This window comes from Xiphophorus couchianus, chromosome 22 (assembly GCF_001444195.1).
Source record: "Xiphophorus couchianus chromosome 22, X_couchianus-1.0, whole genome shotgun sequence".
Taxonomy (NCBI): Eukaryota; Metazoa; Chordata; class Actinopteri; order Cyprinodontiformes; family Poeciliidae; genus Xiphophorus; species Xiphophorus couchianus.
In genome coordinates this window covers 28,733,445-28,756,275 of record NC_040249.1, presented here as the reverse complement: position 1 = coordinate 28,756,275, position 22,831 = coordinate 28,733,445, and the positions used below count along the sequence as shown (strand labels likewise).

Below are 22,831 nucleotides of genomic sequence, written 5' to 3'. Positions count from 1 at the left end.
TTTTAACCTTTTTGTTGGAATTTGTCAAAAACTGATCAACTTGGGATGTTTTTCTGTCTCGCCTCCAATGCATTAAGTACACATTAAGTTCATAATATTAGACATATATGACACAGTCAGTTTCTTTTTTGGAACTGGTGTGTTGAATTTACTTTCTGTAACCCAATGGGTTAGAAAATAGTATTTTTTATATTGCACCTAAACTTGTGGGATAAGCCACACACCTACCTCACACTGGCTTTAGCAATAAGAGCGGCTTGTTCTTGGGTTTGCTTTAAATATACATGCTTGATATTTAATTGCGTCTATACAAACAAAATAACAAATAAGCAATAAGTCTGAATTCTGAACATTTCATGATTGTTTTTTTATCATTAACTAGGATCTTAAAATAACAGACTACAATTCAAACAAAATGCAGAGTTCTTGTATTTTGCAAAACTGTTTTCTCAAAAACTGAGTAATTTCAAGTTAGTAAAGGTTTAACCTATAAAAAGAAACAGCTTGAACAGGAAGCACTGGTACAATTTCAAAGTTCAGTTAATGTGTATTTGCTTTTTGAATTTTTAACAGTTCTGCAGTTCACATATCATGATGTGAATCAATAAGCCAGAGATCCTCTTGAAGCCCTTTCTTTTTAGACTTACTGCAAACCAGATTAATGCTAGAAACAAACACTGATACAAAATAGGATTTCTTCACTTTCAGAGGGATTTTAAGAACTCCAAAGAAACTGTAGAATAAAAAAAATATAATATAATTGAATCTAATTCTAATCAAGCATTGGTGAAAAATATGTCTGGTGGGTCAAACCTATTGCATCTCAGGCCTTGATGCATTGCATTACTATGAAGCCAGGACCTTAAACTTCACCGAATATTGGCCAAATAAAAAATAAACATACGCTGTTAGAGATCCATAACTTCACCAATATATATAAAAAGTATATTTATTTAAATTTATCATTGTTAAAATGAGCAGAGAGCTTTGGGAAACAAAACGGAGTCTATTAAAACCCTAAAGTTAAGAAATATAAATTGTAAAACTGTAACTGAAAATGAGCATGGCGATGTTTTCATTTTCCTATTTCTTTCATTTTTGTGGCAAGCTAACTATTGCTAGCTGCAAGTTCAACCGGGATGAGAGAGGGAACAGCCAGGTTCTTTATTTTCAGCCTCCCAGGTCAGAAGAGTCATGCGGACAGCGGGAGTATTAGTAGCTGAGAGTTTGGTGCTTCGTGGTCGGGTTTCGGTGGAGCAGAGACGACGCCCCGACTGCTGGATTAGCCAGGAGCCGCCGCCATTACCAGTCGACGCTAGCTAGCTAGCTATTAGCACCAACGAAGGCCTTCAGGTTTGACGAGAGCGATCATTTACTTTTATTTGTAGCTTCTAATAGGTTGGGGTTGAAGAAATGTTCACAGTAACTGTTCACGTTTGCTTTTATTTCGAGCGAAAAACCAGTTTAAATCTGAAAACCGGTGTACAACTTTTACCGCAAGCTAACGCGACGGCTTGTGCTAGCTGTACCCACAACCAGGGATGCTGGGAGGGGATATTAAGGAACATTAAGGTTCACAAATAGCGGTATACCATTCTTTTACGAATAAATAACACCATTAGAAAATATTTGTGATACATTTATACAACTACAGTTCCATGGAAAGTGATAAATCAGCTGATGTTTGTTTCGTATTTTGCTAGGGCTAACAGTGACAGCAGTTTGGGGATACAGGTGAAGTCCATTTAATTTCTCATTTCACATAATTCTGGCTAAAATTAGGACACATCTGTGTATGTGTGTGCGAACCTTTTTGATATTGTAAACACGAGTCAACATCCCGATGCCTCTGTCGTTGAGGATGGTGAGTTTTTCTGCCAGTTTCTGCTGGCTGGGCTGCATCACTCCCCGAGACATCTTCTCGCTTTAGTTATCTCCAACCCCGATCCAGAAAAAATATGGGAAATATCCGCAGCCTCTGGTTCCAAAAATGATTGAAAAATAGAAACCGTGAATTTTGTAGTGTTTAGATTTCGCCCATGTTCAGATAGGTTTTAGGGACAGCAGCTTCCTGTACTCCACCCCTCTGTCTCCCTGTCTGTTTTTTTCGGTCACAGGGATGAGGAGTTGTCCTGGTTTTTACGAGACTGGTTTGTGGTGCGTTCAAACACCGTCGTAACGTTCGGTTTAGCGTCATGTCTTTTGAATTTTAAAAGCAAGCGTTTAATATTTACATCAAATAGAGGAGTTATTTTTCTCTTAAGGTTCAGATTAATCAATGTACCAAAAAACACAGAATATACACAAAATAATAGAAATGTATATTTGAAGAACTGACACAAAACATTTTGAAGCATTAAAAACGAGGTAGCAATGAACATACACAATGTAAAATATCCGCATAGAGAAATATTGGTCAAAGTTACACATGTAATGTGGTACATTATTACTGCCCAGATATTTTTTAAACCAAACAGTATTGTGGTATAACTTGAAAGATATACAAAATTGCCACAATTTCTAACCAGTGTCTCTCTATGGATATTATTTTTGTCTATGAAATTACAAAGGAGCTGATTTAATACGTAATAAGAATAATAATGTTGTTTAGGCACTTTACTGAAAAAGTGTGAAATTTTGTAGGTATTTTTGCAGCAAATTCTACTGTGTATGGGTGTGTATACACTGGAGAAAATAAGTGCTACGTTTTCCTACTTCTAAAAGATTTAGAGGTCTGTAATTTTCATGATAGATACACTTCAACTCTGAGAGACAGAATCTTAAAGCAAATCCAGTAAATTACATTGTAACTATTATTTCTGGATAATTAATTAATTAATTTGCAGTTTGTTGCCTTTGAAACAATAGGAAGGTGTATTTTAATATTTGGTAGAAAAATCTGTGTTTTCTATTCCAGAGGTCTTATGTTTCCTGTAGTTCTGAAGCAAGTTATTGGTGGTTACAATTAAAATGCATTTTAAAATGCATGTTTTGCATTTGGAAATGAATTATTTAGAAATCATATGTGATTTTCTGGATTATGTTAGATTCTGTCTCTCACTGTTGAGACGGAGCTATGATGAAAATTACAGACCTGTCCATTGATTGGAATGGGGCAAAGTTGAAAAAACATGGTGTATCATCAAATACTTATTTATTTACCTGAGTGTATTTACCTGAGTGTATTTGACCCTGCAAGTATAAGTTTAGCCATGTGTTGATTAAAACTTGAACAGCAAAGTTTCATTTTTAAAATTCATTAAAGTTGCAGGTTCAAAAAAAAGAACAGTTCAAATTAATCAATAAAGGCTAACAAGTTAGAAATCGAAAACAGAAAATATTTCCTTATAAATGTTCTTCTGAATACCTGGAAAGGTTCTGTCAAAAAGGTAGATTTAACAAGAATATCATTATTTTATTTTTGTCCTTGACTGCATCACATTGTCAATTCAGCTTCCTGCTGTTCTGTTAGACCCATTTGAGCTCTCCGTCGCACACACCACACACTCTTTCTGCCGCTTTAAGTTTATTTGCTGATCTAAGATCTTTACATAATGCTGATCTGATTCTGTGTCCATTTTTTTTCTAAAAATCAGCAATTCCAGTAAAATGTTGTTATCTGAAAAAATACTAAAAAATCAAAACTAACTAACTAACTAACTAACTAACTAACTAACTAACTAACTAACTAACTAACTAACTAACTAACTAGTTAGTTAGTTAGTTAGTTAGTTAGTTTTCATGTACCTAGCCTTTCATGTCAATACATGAAAAGCTCATGTGTCGACATGAGCTACAATACTTCTTTTTTTTTAAGAAAACGTTTATAAAAAGATAAATCCTCTATGAAGGATTATTTTTATGGAAATGCGGCTACAACGTATAGGTTAGCAATAAGCGCCATGCCACTGTCTTGACTCACATGTTCAACGCAAACTTTCAAAAGCGCAACTGTAAGTCTTAATGTTTCCTCTGCTTTCACCTGCATCCTGTAGGGCCTGGGGCAATGCATTCACTGGCTCAGGAAATTCAGGGCTTCTCCAAAAACCTCCTGAAGAAGCAGTCCACACGCGTCACCACGGTGACGGGCAGGAAGTTGCTGGAAAAGAGGTGTGATGGAGCAGAGGGTGAGGTGGAGCAGGTGGAGGAGCTGGAAGAGGAAGGCGGGTGTGGATTTGTAGAAGATACTAGCCTTGATCTTCAAGTCGGGGTAGTCAGACCCTTTCTGCTGCTAGGTAACAGTTTTCATTATTTTGCTGTTTTATAATGTAAAATGTTCTGATGAGGGAAAAATGTGGTAATAAAAAAACTATGATTAACTAGATAAACTAGAAAACGTTTGAGGTGGCTGTTTATTGTATAATCAGTTTCTAAAGTCGGGAAACAGGTTTAGCTGAAAAACAACAGAGACTAGACAAAGGAAACAAGAAATAGACTAAAAAGTAACAGAAATCGTAGATAAATTTATCAAAAATTATCAAGTTTTATCAAACAAAAAAAACTAACTAAAAAGAGCATAACTACAAATTGAAAAAAAACAAGAGTTATCATTTTCTCTACCGCTTTTCTGCATTTGCTAATGGTGGAAATGCTAATGCTAGCTGACAGGAGGAATACTTGAATGTATGTTTTTCAATTTAGTAACAAACAACAAATCCTATATTTTTTCTCCTAGAAGTCAGAAAATGTAATATTTATTTTCTACAAAGCATATAGAGATACACATATAGAGATTTTTTTTTCCTTTTTCAAATCAGTCATGATCAACAAAATTCAACCTTTCTGAAAAATACAAACAAAAAAAATCGCTTTAATGTCAAGTTGATTCCTATGAAATAATGACAATTAAGTAAAAGTTTGAAAGATAAAATAAATAATTGCAAAAACATTCACTCCCGTCGTAACAGTTTGCTCACCAAGATACATCGGAATTGAACATGTTAGACCCCCAAAAAGAGGAGAGGAGACGAAGAGAAACAGTTTTAATTGTTTCACATTGTAGACTCTAACCTTAAAAGGTCATGATCAAGAATATAACATAAAACGATTCTCGTAAATAGTATGTGCCTGTTTGACTTGCACCCAGTTTTGATGTTTTTTCATCTTTTTAATTGATAAAAAAGTAAAGGGTCTTACAATAAAAACAAAGAACATTAAATAAAACCCTAATAAATGTTCATAGTTTGAGGGCTTATTTAGTCTTCTTTCTATTTCTTTTTTCTTCATTTTTGTGCATTGACTTTGGTAACAAGGTCATGTCTGCAGTTAACAATAGTCATTCCACTGTTGCAACTTTCTCACTATATTTAAAATGAGCCTAAATTGGAATTGGTAGTTCAGGCTAATGCTGCCAAAGCACCATTATCATTAACTTTAAAAATCAGTGCTCAGACAGAAAACTGCAATATGTGCACGCCTGAGTGGCGCCTATCATTGCTGCTGAAAATGTGTTGGATGAGGATCAAATTGAAGATGGAGACATTGTTCACTTATTGTCAGCGTTTTCATAAAGTCTCATCTGCTGATGTGGCCCTGTCCACCTGATTTGATTCGACTAACACGCCACACAATTGGCAAGTCTACAAATAAACACTTTGCATGCTGGGAAGGCCTCCTGGTTGCTCTTGAGATTTAATGATACACTTGATCTTCTGTCTCAAAGACCACAAAGGTCATTGTTTCTGTATTAAATAAATATATATTCCTAACGACATATAAATCAATGTCATTAACTTTAAATTCGTCTCAGGGAGAACGGTGACCCATCCCGCTTGCTGAAGGACGCAGGTTGCTGTCTCCACATGTCAGCATCTGTCCGTCCGTCCGCTCTGAAGTGTCCCTGAGCTCAGCGCTGAATCCCCAACCAGCTCTGGAGGGCTGCTCATTTCTGTTGCAAATACTTGACCTCGCAGCAAGAATCAGAACAAATTCCTCAGCAGGGATTAATAAAAAAAAAAGATCTCCGTTTGGCTCACAGAGGTGACTCATACTGTTGTTACAATGCGAGGTGGAAAAATGTTCACTTTGTAGAATTTGGGCGACATTTACTATCAGTATATTTCACTTCCGATACTGATATCTGAGCTTTACTTTAGGCAGATACCGATCTGATACAGAAAAACGTTTTCTTTCTTTTTGTTTCTTTTCTTTTACAAAGCTGACATAAATGTGCTGAATTACAAATTTCTTGATAACGGCATCAGTACAGTACTCTTTAATACACCAACAGCTTCACAAGCTTCGTCCAACATGTAAGAACAACATGACTTTAATTTGTTTGTCAGTGTGATGAAGGGTTTAACAGCCAATGTGAAATAAATAATAAAGAAACTGAAACCGACTAAAACAATAGTTTGACTACCTTTATCAAACATATAAAGAATAAACTGCAGCAAACCTTCTTTCATATGATTCAGAAGGTGCAATTGGGAATTCTAAATATAATGTGCAATAAATAGTAAAGCTTCTGAATCATTGAGTGTGTTTTTCACACACACATTTTCAATCATGGCTTCATCTCAACTTACTTTAATAATTAAAGGCAATGCAGAAAATTTTGTTTTTGTGAATTTGAGATTAGACTAATAAATTTAGAACCTGGTTGTGAAAATTTAAAACAAAAATTATATCCCTTCCTTCCTTTCTTTCCTTTTTTCTTTCTGTCTGTCCTTCTGTCTTTCCAGTGACTGTTCATCTTGGATTCCTGCCCTTAGATCCATCCAAATGTTATTCACTGCAGTTTTCATTTGAAAAGTTTCAGGCAGAATCAGCGTTCTTAAAGAAATTAAAATTGAGCCCAAACATAGTTTTTGATTTTCTCAAGCTCAATAACAATGAAAATGGAAAAAAGTAACGGCTATCGGTATTCTGCCTTTGAGAAGAATTAAAAGCCTGCTCGCATCTTTTCACAGATATGTCATTTTAAATCTTTTCTTTCTCCACTGGTGACACATAGCTGGCTTATTTCCCCACACTCACTTTCTATCACTTGGATTTAGATTTACTTCCCAACGCCACGAGTTTGGCATTATGTCAAAGTGTCTTGGCTTATGCAGAGAGTGCAAATGTTGCACTTTGAAGACGTAAGCTGCCTCAGAGAATCCATGCAGGAAACCTGGAGGAGCTCCCTCCATCACACTCTGCTTCCTGCCCATACATCTCCTTCCAGCTCCACCACTCACAACCACTGCTGGTGTTGTCATCATGAGCCGTTTGACAAATGGAGGAAGACTCTTCTTTCTATTTAGCTGTCAGGGATTTTCTGCCTCCCTCAGCTGAAATAGTCACTCATTTACCTCTCCTCACTTTCTCCTTTCCGCTACGACCTTCTTCTTCAGCTGCGTTCAGGCATCATCATGACAATACCTCTGCTCAGTCTTTTCAGGAAAAATCACGAATGTGCCAGCACGCAGTGGTAGATAGTACTGAATGTTTATCGCAGCAGTTCTCTATAAGCCACGTCTGGTGTAACTATACAAATAATTTGATTTCTAACCCCTTTTTTCCCTTCTCAGGCTTTAAGCTATTTCACTGGTGGTTTCTGCTGACTGATATCTTCCCTGTTTGCAGCTGCAGCTGTTCAGAAAGGATTTTGTGTCTGGATGTTTCCCGCTAAGGGATAATGTTGCTGATACTCTGCAGTTTTTGCTTTACAACTTTTTTTTTTTTTTTTTTACATTTCCCTTAAAGTTAGAATTTATTCAGTCTTTCAAAGTCGACAGACACTTATTAAAATGCCATATTTTTGTGATAAATGAGACCAAGATGGACCATTACAAAACTTCTTCCACACACAATACAGCATTTATGTTGTAATATAGAACTGAAACCAAATGAATTTAGTTTGGCAATATCTCAGTAAAGCAGGCATGCATACTCTTAAATGGAGAGTTTGTTATCCAGTGTTATGCCTGGTTTCATTTAAACATGTTCTATTTAATCTGATTAACCTTAAATAAAGTTCAGTTGTTCTACTTTCCACTGGCTCTTCACTTTTTAATTTAAAATTTTGTGCACTTATCCTCGTCTAGGTTTTCCAGGTTCATTCTAAAGTGCTAATTTGCTTGGTTGTTTTGTAAACCTTTGGTTGAATAAAATTTTGGTAATCGGCTGTTAGGAGTTCTTCAAGTAGCTCGACGTTTCTATTCATTCTCTTAGTTTACACAGCAGTTCCAGTTTCCTCTCCTCACGTTCTCCACCCATGATGCAGTGCAGCAAATGGCTTCTTCGGGTTCCCAGAATGCAGTTCTACGATGAACTTTTTACAGTCTACTATTCTTCCTGATTGAAGCCCTACCATGGTCAATTAAGAAAATCAGCAACAGTTAGCAACAGAGTTAGTAGTACCCAACAATTATAAAACAGAAACCATGAGTGAAAGTTCTTAGTTAGCTTATATATATAGTGTATAGTACAGCTTAAGTTAAATACGATAGTAACCAATCTAACATGCAGACATTTCAGAAGCTTACGACTTTGTAAGCAACAGAAAACTCACTGGTTTGTCATTGTGAAAAACATAAAGTAAAGACTTTTTTGGTTTTTTTACCATTTCTGAATTGACTCTATTCTATTACTAATCCAAATCTGTCAGAAGATTGTGAAGAAAACAAGATTATGTTTGCACAGCCCTGTTTAAATTCCATCCATCTATCCATGCAGCTTAAAATCTCAAAGAGAAAGCAAAAAAAAAATGATCAAGGTTGTTTTTCTTAAGTGACTGTAATCACATTTTGAACGCTTAGGAGCTGTTGAATATGCTCTTAAGGGCCAAGCCTTGCTGTCTGTCTTCTGATCGTGTCGTTTCTGCCGTTTCAGCCTCTCAGGATGCAGCCCACGACATCGACACCATGCAGAGATTTAAGGTCAGTACAAGGGGATCAATAGTGCGGGCGTGACCTTGCCTTTTGCCGCGATAGCATGGGCGGGTGACGTGAGATTAGAACCGGCCATGCAGAGCTTTCCTCCTGGAACCCTGCGAAACCACCCTGAGGAGCTTCATGACTCATGCAGTGACAGTTTAGCACAGCAGAGGGAGTAAATGATTACAGGACGTGTCGGCGCTGCTCCTCTCTGCAGTGCCTGCTCCCAGGCATGAGCATATTGCTGCCTGTGCAGTCTCAGGATGATGAATTAGAGAGATTACAAACACCTTCCATTCCTGTTTCAGGGATGAAGCCCTGGCCGCTTTAAGTAGGTTTCTCTGCTAGCTGTTAAAGCACAGGAGAGATGACGCTTCGCCTAAAGGCACGTTGTAAAAATCTTTTTCCTGCTAGTCATAAAAATGTATCTGAAGCACGGTATGTTCTCACAGTGGATGAGAAAAACTCAACAGAAATTTATTGCTCTGGTGAACATTGCGTTTTTTTAAATTTATTGTTGGAGATCTTTATTTTTCTGTATTTGTTTGCTTTGTTTCCAGACTACAAATTGCTGTATTATGATTTCTGTTTACCTTCACTCAAATGTTCTTGTTAATTCCTTTAAGATTAAGGTCCACTCACCATATCAGTATGACATTCCACATCACATTTTAATTTAAAAGTTACATTGGGCTTCCTATTAACTTAGGAGCTTTGCTTCAATGACTGAACCAATAATCTGATAATAGCAGTTATCATTTAACTGTTAGCGGGTGATGCAGGACAGCGAATAAGCATCAAAGATAGGGGCATAATACTGCCCCTTTAATATTTAAAGGGGCAGTATTATGTTTTCCAGGCATGTAGTGCCACTTTATAGCACAATAAAGTAACTTTTGTTTTTGCTATCTATTATTTTTATGTTTATTGTTGCTATACATCCATGAAAAATAGGTACAATTCAACATAATCTGGACAATGAAGTAACTATGTTAACTTTAGTTGTTAAAAAATGATGTCTATATATAGTACCTTAAATACAGTATATAGTATATTTAAGTGCCTTAAAATTTCCTGCACTTTCTGAAATTCCGCCTTCAAGAAGTCATCACAGCATGGCAATAAGTACAGCTCCTCTATTAACCCTTCAACGTTGTTAAAGGGTTAATAGAGGAGCTGGTAAAAACAACGTTTTACCAGCTTTGCCCTGAGTATCTACTATAATGAGCTCAACAAATGCACAGGTCCACCAGGTGTCTGCTAATTGCTGCTGGCTAGTCTGAAGGAGTGGGGACGTTGCGGTGGAGAGTAAGTGTAAGTGGCACTCCGTTTTGCGCAGTTGAATGGTTGCCGTTGAGATTAAAGGATTTCATGCAAACATGCATGAAAAAATCAAGGCAACATTCCAGGTCTGTTTTTGATGTGGAAATAACATGATAACATGATGTAAAGCTCAAAAACGTTGACCTTATGTAACACTAACCCTTTAAATAGACAGGAATGCTAGCGTTTACAGAGAGGGACAGAATTCTAACTTAATCAGTGCTAGTTTTTCCTGTTTATATACAAGCTAGCTGCAGTACAGATACCTTTCACAAGAAGTTAGAAAAAGTTTCTTTAAACAAAAAAATTGCTTTGGTTTACCAGACATTGGAAAGACCTGCAACATCATGCTTTTAGCATATTATAACCAACCTTTGTTTATACAGCACAGAATACACCAAAGCTATAAATCCCAGAATGCACTGGGACAGCCACTGCTAGTGAAGTGCATCAACCCTTCTGGTTCACTAGTCTCTTGTCTGCTAATATTTGAAGTCAAACTTGAAGCATGTACTGAACTAATCTGGCTGAAAAATAAGGTCAGAGTCTCAGTGTCTTTTGCTGCTTGTTTAATTCCAACAGACATTTGCAGCAGGGAAAAATGAAGCTTGAACTTTTTAGTCATCCCTTCGATGCTGACTTAGAAAGATCTGATCAAACTTTAAAGTGGTGACACACTGAAGTATGTGCATGACTGTGTGTTAGCTGCTCAGTATCACTGAATGCACCAGCTCCACTCGTCGTGTTTAACAGAGCGTGTACGTGTGAGCAACTTTTATGTGTGAGGAAAATTATCGAAAAAGCCCACAGGAGTCGTCTCGCTGATGCACGAACTCACTCAGTCGTGAGAATTTACACAACCAGACACTGATATCAAACACTTATCAACTTACAGGAGAGATGGCGGCTACATCAGACTTTTATATATATACGTATATATATACGTATATATATATATAGATATATATATACATCAGAGTCTCAATGTTTTCTATTGATCAATTCTCCTATAATTTAGACTTAGTCGTCTAAAAAGTCGTCTTCTGGCAGGTCCGCATGTCATGCCCCGGTTCGGTCTGGCCTGCTCCTACTGTACTTATTGCACCACGAGTGGAAGAGTGAGTCACTGTGGCGTCTGGCCTGCCATCAGTCCAACATGAGAGGGGGGAAAAGCTGCCCAAAGGACATTTGTTGATATTATTTTCCAGTATGTGATTCCAATCATGTTGAAGAACGAGTGGTCACAGACTGAAACATTAAAAGCAATGATTCCTGAAGCTGTTGGCAAGCTACGGCCGGAAAGCAGAATAAACAAAAGATGCAGCTGGTCTGGGTTTGTTTCCCATCAACAGTTTTCTCTCTCTCTGCTTTTTTAAACTCCTTTGTGGATTTGTTGTGATGTGCTCTGAAATGTAACTGCTGTGAAACAACTGGAAAGTAAATGTGTCCAGATCATTGTTTGAAAGTGTTGCCTGTGATATTGTAATTTTTAAAATGTATTTCAACAGCTCATATTGACACAGTGTTGATTTATAAAATCATAATCAAAAACACAAAGATCCCAGGGCAAATTATTTGTCATAAATCCGTTTTTATTATCTGAGGATATCAAAAAGATGGTGCGCAATCTCTGCTGCACGCTCTGATCTAGCACTTTAATTCTCAACTAGACTTAGACTTTGACTAACAACTTTGGAATTGCTTTAGAAAAGAAAAAAAACCCAAAATAATCCTATTTATTATAATGTATTTCTGTGCTTTGAGGGGGGGAAAAAGAAGAGAACCCTGGGAACTCTTGTACAAATATCAAGGTTTGCTGTAATTCATCAAGTTGTGTCTAATGGGCCGACAACGCTCTGTTTGCCTGTGCTCTGCTGCAGCTTTTTAAACAAATTTTATTTAAATTTTAAATCATATTATTTATTACAAGCAGCATTGTTTTGTTACATATGGACGGTGGCTCCTCCTGCAGTCCACAAACATGACTGTGTTTGGTTAATTGGTCTCTAAATTCTTCTTAGATATGAGTGAGTGTGTGCATTGTTTGTTTCATCAATGAATTTAAGACTGTAAAATACATATTTGGTACATACAGTACATACTACATATGCAGCGTTTTGGGGAAATTGTAATCAATCATTTTACAGAAGAGCTTTGGATTCAACATGTGAAATGTTGAACTTTATGAAATGTGTGATGGTGTGAGAGCTCTGGTGGAGCCAAACAAACCAACGTCCTCCTACTTCTTCTTGGTTTTTGCCAGTAGTAACACTCGGGATGTTGATCACATTCCTCCTGTGATGCAAAAAAAGTGTTTCCATTGAAGCTCTGCAAAATACATTTTATCTGTTTTGATATTGTTGAAAAACCAACTCATACTAGTGCGAAAAGTTTTTATCAAAAAACCTGAATCTTTTCAAAATTGTAAATAATGTTCTAAAACTCAATTTCTCTGTAATCGTTTTCTGTATTTTTTGTGATTATTCTCAACAAAAACAGGATACTGGTCTTTTGAAAAACAAAATAAAAAAAAACAACTTTTGTTTTGTTTGGCTGAGTGTACTATCCTGATAAATCTTTGTTCCTGTCTGTTGTGCAGTCAAGCAAACAGGCCTGAGGCCACACTTTGGACACCCCTGATTTAGATCAAAGCATATTCATGTGGTAGAATGGTCCAGACAAAGTCCAGACTTATTTATTTATTTCGAACATGATAGAAGTATAAAATAACAGACACAAACAAGGAATGCGAAAGACACATATTTTTGTACCACAATAATCTTAATATGCTCGAAAAACAGTAGGAAGAAGTAAAAAGATTATGAACTCCTACCCCATAAACTCATCCCATGTTTTAATCTATCCATCCATTTTCTTACACCCTTGTCCCCAGCGGGTTTGGGAGAGGTGCTGGTGTCCATCTCCAGTGAACGTTTCGGGCGAGAGGCGGGGTCACCCTGGACAGGTCGCCAGTCTGTCAAAGGGCCCATGTTTACATTTTTTTATGAAATAAAAAAAAGGAAAATCTTGACTGTAGGTTAATTAATTTTCCATTTTATCAGTTTTTTTGCTGTAGACTCAGCAAACACTAATATGTCTAAATGTATCCATCCATCCATCCATCCATCCACACCCACACACACACTCATATAGCCTCAGTTTACACATTAGTGCTAACCCTCACCCATATTTCTGTATCTTGTGAAAATGGCCTCCTTATATTCCCTTTTAAATTGAATTACATTTGGACTTTGTTTTAACGCTTCATTTAAGTTGTTCCATAATTTCACACCATGAAATTATGATTATGAAATTATGAAATACAAAACCTCTTTCTTGTTGTGCTTATACTACGAATCTTTAAGTGTGAGTAACCCCTTTGACTTAAATCCAAATGAGAATCTGTGACAAGACTAAAAACATTGTCGATGTTCTCATCCAGTCCTATTTAGTTTATCTGTTTTGCAAAAAATGAGCAAATATTACAATCTGTAGACATGCAAAGCTGGTGGCTATCAGCTTGTTTGTTTTTGCCAATCCCCCTGAAAACTACAGCTTTTGTATTGCACCTCACATCTGTGCACTACTTTGTGTCGTCTAATCATATAAAATCCCAATAAAATGAATGTAAAACTTAAACAAGCCCAGCGTATTATTGGGCTATTTTCAGCCACAGAATAACTGACTGTATGTTTATCTGGTGTTACAGTGTGACTTGTGGTCACAATACCAACCGTGTTTGGGTTTAATGATCACAAAGTTCCTCGGTTGCATTACTTTTTAGCAGGAAGAGTTCACTGTTAGTCCGGCCTTTAATGGGATCTGCTGTCAGTAATGCAAGCGTTATGCGGTGCTCAACATATCTCCTAACATGCAGAAAAGGATGTTAGATGATACTAGAAGTCTAAGATCACATTAGTGTGATGCCAAGATGCAACACAGGAGAGGACGCTGCCCTCTGAGGTGAGCTAAATTTAAGTGAGAGTAGACGGATACTGCAAAATGAATTGGAGCCGTCTGTCTCCTTTCCTGCCAACCCATGACTCTTTCCTTTTCATCTTTCTCCCCCCCCCTTTCTCCCTGTCTACTCTCCTCTTTCTTTCCAGTCCTCTCTCTGTCACATTCAGCTCATCTCATGCCATCAATACGGCAAACTGAGCATCCCTCTTTGTCTCTGACTGGAGAGAAAAGAGCCTTCAAAGCAAGTCAATGCTGAGTGGTCAGTTATTCAAGAATTTTTATGTCTCTTTACCCACCTTTCCTGTGTCTCTTCCTAATCGATTTCCAGGTGTCCCATGTGCTAAACGTGGCCTATGGAGTCACCAACCTGTTTCCAGATCAGGTGGTCTATAAGACGCTTCAGATCCTGGACCTTCCAGAGACTGACCTCTCGTCTCATCTGGAGGAATGCAGCTCCTATATAGACCAGGCCAAAAAGCAGGTACACTTTAAAAATACACAACATCTTTCTCTACTGCCACACTAAGGTGGCAGACGTTGAGTAATACTTGAGACTTCCACATACTTGGTGCGTTCTTTAAGCCATTCAGATTCTGCACGCACTGTTGGCAGACGGTTGAGACTTCATAGTCGAGAGTAGCGATTGCCGAACTTGGTAAAACCCCCTTTATTACACTTTGCTTCATACAGAGAGTCTGGACTCTTGGCTGTTGAGAAACGATTGCTTACTGTAGGCATGGACTCTGGTGAAGTTTCCAATTGCTACCTTTATTCCCATGACATATGTAATGCGCCAGTTCAGCACTCACCACAAGTTGCCAGCACTGTAAACAGCAATCCTCCACTGCGAAGAGACAAGAGCCAAACCAAACGATGTGGCTGTTAATGTTAATTCAGTATTTGGAAGCATGGCCAACTCAGACTGAGCAACTTTGTTCACTTCCTGCCATTGCTAAAACAACAGACAGACTACAATTCTAAAACAGTTTTCGCTGATTGAGCCGGTAGAAATTCTACCAGAACAATCCAAGTAAACAGGACAAAGGCCAGGCCGAGCTGTGAATCGAGATTTTAATCAAGCGGAATTGCACAAGATGGCGCTCACCAGACTAGCAATTGCCTACATTTATTGTGACAAATTACTTCATTTCCCACAATCTGAATGGATGTTAGCAAGTTTGATGGGCTACATTTCTTCTCCACCAGGGCAGCCACCGCACACCGGCTGTGACGCTGCATGTTCTTGTGACTGGTTGTGCCAACCACCAGCCTTATCAGCTCGGTGTTGCATATAGAACAGTTTGATGTGAAGACTGTTTTCTGCTGAGCAGCTTACTGTGCAACACCGACTATGTGTAGAAAAACCCTTTGATGTCATGTACCTTTGTGCAGACGTGTCCAACAGATGTCTGCTGTGAGTCTGCGTTCAGCATGCCACACACTTTTTTCTTATCAGATGATCAACAACCGAATGTTACAGCTGGGCCAAACCATGAAGGAGAAGACGACAGGAAGTGGTAGGAGGATGATGGCTTGGTGTGACTTCTAATGACTTATCCAACTTGTTCACATGTGATTTTAATTACGTTTTTTTTACTTAATTTAAACACAGCAATTGCCAGATTGTATTTTTTTTTACATTAGACATTTGACATTTGAATACCAACAAAGTTTTGAGCACATTTGTAATGGAAACACAGATTTTGTATACAGTGAACCCTCATTTTTCACGGGGGTTGTGTTCCGATAAGAACCCATAATGTGCGAAATCCGTGAAGTAGTTGCCTTTATTTTTTATAATTATTACACAGCATAATTAAATACTCTACATTGAAACCAAAAAAACAAAACCTGTTTTCAGGCCTAAGCATTTTTTTAATGAATAGAACACTTTCTTACAAATATCTACAGTAAAATAATCACTTTAATCATCAATACGAAGTACGGTAGGACAAATTGTGATTCGCGTATTTCACTGTTCCTCTGACTGTGACGCTGCGGCCTGACTCCGCTCTCTAGTGGCTTTTTCTCCTGAAGCCTGTGGAGCAGGTGTGTTTTTTGAGAGAAGAACATAGTTATCGGTAGTTGTTGCTGCTCTTTTTTTCTTCTGGGCAAAAATATTTGCCAAAATTTGCCAAGCTGTATTATGTATATTTAAATACCGTAACGTTATTGGCACACAAGTAGAGAAGAAGCGCGGAGACTTTTAGCCAATCAGGACGCAGAACACAATGCACTGTGAAAAAAAAACTGCACAATAAACTCCACGAAGCAGCGAGGCCGTGAAAGGTGAACCGTGTTATAACGAGGGTTCACTGTATACCACAAATATTATCTGTTAATTCAACACTTGCCAGTGGACATACATGTATTTCTTCTTATGGTGAAAAGTGTATCAGCAGCTTGGAGAATCCTAATGTAGCTCAGAACAGAAATACTCACAAACACACTCATCTGTGTTTCAAAAAGAAAAGCAACTGTATGAAATCGATTCAAACAGATCTGCATCCACTTTCTCTCAGATCGTCGCAACCTGAAAACGCCTTCTTTCATATCTGTCGGCCAATTTAACACACACAGCTGTTCTGCATTCACACATTCACATTATCTGCAACTCAGCACAAAGGAGAGCAGCACGGCGGTCCGATTAGTTATTAAAAGACTCCGACTTTTTCTGCACCATTCGGCCTTTTAGTTACATCATATTAATGTTTGTGTTTCCTGGAACAGACTTGCGGTTTGACTGTGTGTGTGTGTGTGTGTGTGTGTGGGGGGGTGCGTGTGTGTCAGGAGATTGACCGTAAGCAGAACATAATGTGATGTGAGCTCTGATATGAAAACACTCAACTGGAGCACAATGAAATAACAGGAAAACAAGAAACTATGACAAAACCAAATTAAGTCTGTGTGTTTGCTGTGATGGATTATGTTGTTGAGGCAATTTTCCATCTGCAGAAACTTTTATTTATTTCTAAAGAAGCAAAACAAGGCCTGACATGTAGCCGGATTGACTCCAGACGCCTTTACAGACATCAGGAGAAACCAGATGAGACTTCTTGATGGGTAGAAGACTAAAACAATGCTGGGTTGTTTTTTTTTCTCTCCCTGTGACGCTTCATTAGATTAAATCATATTTTAGCCAGAGGAGCAGATTGATCGGTTTATTTTTTTTTAAAGGAAAAACACAGGCAGCAGTGATGGCACATCAATCCCAGAGAGGCAGTTTAAATCTCCCGTCCCTCAATGGGTATTGATTGACACGGAAATCAAAAGTGTGCTTCAGTTCAGTTCAGCTCCATTTCCGTCTGGAAAAAAGCCCAACTTTATTGGCCGAACAAAAGAGACAAACGTGTTGATGTGGCGAGTTTCAGAGGTGAGGACTGGGTGCACGTTGTCTAACGACGTGCCACGATTTTCTAAAATCTGTTTCCTTTTCAGACGCTCTAGGCAGAAAAATAATTACATCAACATTAATATTAATCGTTTTGCAATTGTTGACTTTGACACACGGCTTTATTCCGTCTCTACTTGCTCCATATCCTCTCTCCTTTCAGAAATCTTTCTTTTTTTAGGAAAACCAGAAATAACAGGTTTCCAGAGGAACAAAGAGAAGCCAAATGACGCTTCCAGCTGTGATTCCTCCAAATGTGTCGCCACGGGAAACACGACAAGCATTTATTAGAACGAGATAATTGTTTTTAAATGACACAAAATGTATTTACTCACTTAACATTTATTGTATCTGGCTAGGTGAGGCAGCAGGCTTTGGTTTTCTGTCACAGCCTCAGTATACGGACGTTTTTTGTTTCTGTCTCTTTTTTTAATAAATCATGACGGGTAAATATGTTTGTCTCTCATGCTGAATTTCTGGTTCACACTGTCTAATTATCTTCTTATTAGCAATGCAAAAGAATGCCAGGGACAGACAATTTCACCAAAAGCAACTTTTCTAAACCTAAAATGCTAAAGAAAACATGAGAATTTGAAGGTAAAGATTCTCTTTAAACAACTGATTGTTAAAGCTTTATTACATATCTTATATATTAATATATATATTAAGGCTGAAACACTTCACAGGAAACTGGATTATTATGGGAATAATAAAGAATTTTTCTTATTTTTATTCCAATTTAACATCTTGACCAAAGGAAAAAAAGTTGTAATAAATGTTGTCGTTTTTCCTAAATCAATAAATTAAGTTTATTTTTATAGCACATTTCAGCAACAAGGCAGTTCAAAATGCTTTACATTTTAAAAATAAAAAGTCATAAAAACATCATACAGTCAGCAATTTAAATTGTCAAGTGCCATCATCAAAGTCATCAATACACATCAACTATGTTGGTCAATGTTCCAGTTCCGTTTCTGTTACCCCATATATCTGACACACAACCAACAGCCGCAAACCACGACGACAATCTGGGGTTCGTTTCTGCTTCTGAAACGATCTGATGGGGCGTTAGAAAACACTGTTGTTGTGTTCAAGTTGTACTAAAATATTGATTCTATAGAGAACATCTAGTGCTGGGAATTCTGAGCATTGGTTTAATATGCTGAAAAATTGGTTTTAAAATGTGTTTAGGTTGTACGTCTTTGCCACTACTGGTTTCCAGCATACTGCATATCATATTAGTCCACTCAGCCACTGTATGTATTTTGGATAATTCTTTGATATTTATTTATTTATTTATTTAAGGAAACTAATGCAACTAAGCTAACCTTAGCTTGTATTAGGTGACTTACATCACCTAATGCAGTTGATTTAAGTCAGAATTTTATAACAGAATTTTTATACAATATAAACTGATGAAATTTGATATGTAAGGAACCTTATAGAATTGTTTTAAATAAATGTTCTATTAGGTTACGATGCCTTTTCCCTCTTGTCAGTCACATAATTCAAACAGAATCTCTGGACTATTTGAATAGAAAAATTAGCTTCTGTATCAAAAATTGTTCCTGAATCAAAAATTTTTTCAGAATCAAATTGTGACCCTAAAAATTGGAACTGAATTGAATAAATTGACATCGAAAAATTCACATCTCTATTGGTAAACACTGCTACATAGCAGCAGCATTACCAAAACTTTCTTTAAGACTTTCTCCTCTTTGGGAGAACCAGTTCAACGTTTATGAAAATAGTCATTTGTGTTTGCTGTGAGTTTTGTTAAGGAAAAATGATTATTTTTAGTGCTTGATACAGTTAATCTTAAAAGGTATATGGAACACTCTTATTTGGAACAGTTTTGTGTCGAGCATTTGGGATTGAGCCAGATGGGTAAGCATTCAGAGACACAGGAACCAAATGCAGATTAAGGGAGATCTCTCAATGGGACCCCCACTGTGAGGCCGGGCCACAGGCGAAGCCATAAAATTAACATTTTCCTTGGGAGACAGAGACCTTAGATTTCTCAGGTATCTGTGAGGTCTTATCTCAGGATCATTCTGTACTCAGAATGACCGTGGGAAACATGGGGGGGTCAGGGCGCAGCAATCCGCTTCTTTGTCTCGGTAGAAGACAGATGGCCCTTTGATCTTTGCGTAGATCAGGGGGAGTTTCCAAGTTTCTCTGAGTGCTTAAGGGAGTTTCCAGTTGGTCAACAAGAGGAACGCCTAGAATGCATAAATTAAATAGGAAAACACCCACTCAGTATAAAATTTAGTGTCACCACTAAATTGACAGAGAGCGGCCACCATTTTGCCTTTTTGCATTGGCTCTCTCCAAAGACGTCTTTGCTTTTTTGTTTGTCTTTGTTTTGTGTTTGTCTGTCTTCCCCTTTGTTTGTCTTTATTTTTATGAGAAAATGCATATCTCTGTTCCTCTGCAGCTTTGTTGTTCATTGCTTTGTATGAGATTAAACTCTGTGATCTGTGACGTCAACACGCAGTGTTGTGGTTTCCTTGTCGCTGCACGTCGCCCACGGAGAACGTCACTCGCCGAGGATCCCGGGAAGATTAAAAAGAGGAAAGAGCCAAACGCTTTGTCTAAAGTTAACGTTAAATTAACCTCTTTTTTTAACAGTTTCCACTGTATATTATGTACATTGCTGAAATGACAGTAAATCTGACGTGAGTGACTCTAAATTATTCTTATGAATGAGTGTGCATGTTGGCGTTCTTTGGACTAGCAATATTCAACGCTTTTGCCTCAATGGCCACCACCTGGTGATCTTTGTATAAAAAATAATGGGGTCATTTGAATTTTAGAATAGGGCTTCTATAAAGTTTCTGTCAGTAATTGGTCCCATACCTGTAATAGTCAGATGTTTTATTTAAGTAAGTTCCCAGAAAAACCATTAAAATCTCAAACCAGAGAAAAGCTAATAGTAGTCAGACTGGGATAGAAAAATATCTTTCCTGTTAATTAGTTTCCCCCACTGGTGAGTACATTGTGAACGTAAGGGGGTAAAAATGGAGCCAGAAAAGTGTTTTGTGTTTTGTGTTTTTTTTCCTGGAAAAGTACCTAAAAACAGGCTTTATTAGGGACCCAATTTGACTGAACATTATTTACTCTGCAAAAGAATTTCTCTTTTCCAGCAAACTCAGTTGGATGAAACGTCTGTGTAGCAGTAAGGCAACTTTAAAGCTTTGGGTGCAAAATCTCTTTAAAAATACAGAATCCATGTCAACAGTGTGTGAATGTCTGAGACACTGTTGTGAGTTTCTGATAAGAGTCTGATGAGTTTGTGGCTGTTTCCAGCTTCACAGGCACCCATTGGACATGCATCTCAAAATAATGTGGAAACATATTTATCTTGTTGCAGAGTGAGGGAATGACCAACGTTTATCACATGTACTTTACTGCTATATTTGAGAATCATTGGTTCCTCCTATGATCTATTAGTTTTTTATGATTTATTTTTAGAATCCATATTCAGGGTTTCCCCCAGAAAACTTGCTCAGCCCGGTGGTCTGGGCGCCGAGGGGGTCCACCGTGTTTTTGTATTAAAAGATGTAAAATAAACAGGAAATGTGAAAATATTACTGGGTAACTACATGTTGTGGGAAAACATTGCCAGTGAAATGATACAGTATTTAAACCCACAACTAGCCTTAAAAACAACAAATCAAAAAATACAATTAAAATGAAAATATAAATTATTTGCACTTCTGTTTAATCCTAATTAAGTCAGCAGCTCCATCAGGCCCCCAGGGCTTCAGGGGCCCCATAAATGCTAATATTTGAACACAGGCTACAGATGTATAAATATAACAATTGTTTATTGACATTATCAATGCTGCTGAATTTGATTTAATGGTTTCAGCATACATAAATTAAATTTTTTTTAAATTGTTTAAAATTAAAATGTAAGATTTTAAGGAGCTGGCAAGTTTACTTTGTTAAAGTTCAGAGAACAATCTTCATAGTTAGATTGTTTTGTTACCATAGCAACAATCTGATGCTATGAGTTTAATCTTTGAGTTTGAGATCTGTATGTTCACAAATACAAATTAGTAAAATGAAATTATGACTTATTGCTTTTCAGCTTAGCCAGTTAAACTACTCCCTTCTCCCAGATTAAATCTAACACAGAAGTTCTTAGCGGTGCTCATGTTTTTAGCAGCAAGAGGGGCCCATAAGTCATATTCTGCTCAAGGCCTCATACAGCATTTGACCGGCCCTAAAATTGACCGGCCGTTAAATTTGCTGCACTACACAGAGATGCGCAACAAACGGGAGATTTAATTTAATGCTGCTAATGTGGCTTTAGTAGCTCTTCCATTTTGTGTCTGTTGAGATTGTAATAAGCGTCACAGAAACTGTTTTGGTTGCTCAACTTTAAGGGACGAGTTTTTCAGATCTCCACTCGGCCACGCGTATTAACTCTGTCTGACTGAGTGGACATTTCTCCCACATTTGATATGGTTTAGTGCTTCATGTAACCGTAAAAATAGTAATTAAAAAATAATATAAAACCAGCGTGATGCATAACTACGAGGCGAGCGCAAAATTTCCTCACTGGGCTGAACCTGCATGATGAGGTTAGGGCTGGTTTGTTAACCACTAACGCCGGCCAACCGGGAACACAGACATAAACTTTACAGGGCAGACAGAGCCACATGCTGGGGGTCTAGCAAATCATGGCGGCTGCCAGGCTTATAATACACTGATATTATTTTAGTTAGACCAGCTCACTTCATTTTGTGATCAAATATGTCAGTAAATGTCTTAATTAAAAAAAATTATGCTAAAACATTAAAGTCTGATGAGAGTTGATTTATGCTAACTGATTGAGCATTATATATGTTTTCCCCTTGTTTTTGTGTTTTTCCTGTAGGGCGGAGTGGTGATGGTCCACTGTAACGCAGGTGTGTCACGCTCCTCCTCCATTGTGATTGGCTACCTGATGTTAAGGGAGGGACTTTCATTTGATGATGCGTACAACCAGGTGAAGCTGGCTAGACCTTCAGTTCGACCAAACCCCGGCTTCTATCAGCAGTTACAGAACTACAAGCCTTAAAGGACGACAGGACAGCTCCATCTGTTCAAATAACAGTCATGGGATCTAATGCTATGTTAACAATATAAACTCTATGGTACTGCAATGTTTTCTCCATAAGCTTTGACCTGAAACTGAACCATGAAAATCTATTTACTGTATGTCTTGCTAATCTAACCGTTTTTTACGTCTAAATCATTTGTGAAGTAAACATTGCAACTTGCTCTGCTATTTTAGTGAGATTGT

The 22,831-nt window shown here is 37.6% G+C and overlaps 2 protein-coding genes across 9 annotated transcripts in view; one reads left to right on the top strand and one right to left on the bottom strand.

Moving 5' to 3' along the window:
• The window catches only part of nckap1 (NCK-associated protein 1), a 41,499-nt gene extending 39,390 nt beyond the window's left edge, over positions 1-2,109 (bottom strand). For all 4 annotated transcript variants that reach the window (XM_028007253.1, XM_028007254.1, XM_028007255.1 and 1 more), the window contains exon 1: positions 1,810-2,109. In XM_028007253.1, coding sequence (XP_027863054.1) covers positions 1,810-1,917 — 108 coding nt within the window. In that variant the 5' untranslated portion in view covers positions 1,918-2,109. The remainder of the gene's footprint in view (positions 1-1,809) is intronic.
• Positions 1,099-22,813, top strand: LOC114138163 (dual specificity protein phosphatase 19-like). Of its 5 annotated transcripts, none has more exons than XM_028007261.1 (6): positions 1,099-1,353; positions 3,996-4,235; positions 8,818-8,864; positions 14,473-14,625; positions 15,601-15,661; positions 17,699-18,242. In XM_028007261.1, the coding sequence occupies exons 2-6, from the start codon at positions 4,007-4,009 to the stop codon at positions 17,824-17,826; spliced, it is 618 nt and encodes a 205-aa protein (XP_027863062.1). In that variant the 5' UTR covers positions 1,099-1,353; positions 3,996-4,006; the 3' UTR covers positions 17,827-18,242. The 5 variants fall into 5 exon arrangements, with proteins under 5 accessions (XP_027863062.1, XP_027863064.1, XP_027863065.1 ...); XM_028007263.1 differs by lacking the exon at positions 17,699-18,242 and adding an exon at positions 22,424-22,611 and having other exon boundaries at positions 1,102-1,353; positions 15,537-15,661; XM_028007264.1 differs by having other exon boundaries at positions 1,102-1,353; positions 15,537-15,661; positions 17,699-17,833.
• The last annotated feature ends 18 nt before the right edge of the window (positions 22,814-22,831 follow it).

Excerpts from the sequence above, each read along its gene's own strand:
- LOC114138163 (XM_028007261.1), top strand. The coding sequence starts at position 4,007 with ATGCATTCACTGGCTCAGGAAATTCAGGGCTTCTCCAAAAACCTCCTG. Across the intron at positions 4,236-8,817 it reads CAGACCCTTTCTGCTGCTAG|CCTCTCAGGATGCAGCCCAC; the intron begins GTAACAGTTTTC and ends CTGCCGTTTCAG. Across the intron at positions 14,626-15,600 it reads TAGACCAGGCCAAAAAGCAG|ATGATCAACAACCGAATGTT; the intron begins GTACACTTTAAA and ends TTTTCTTATCAG.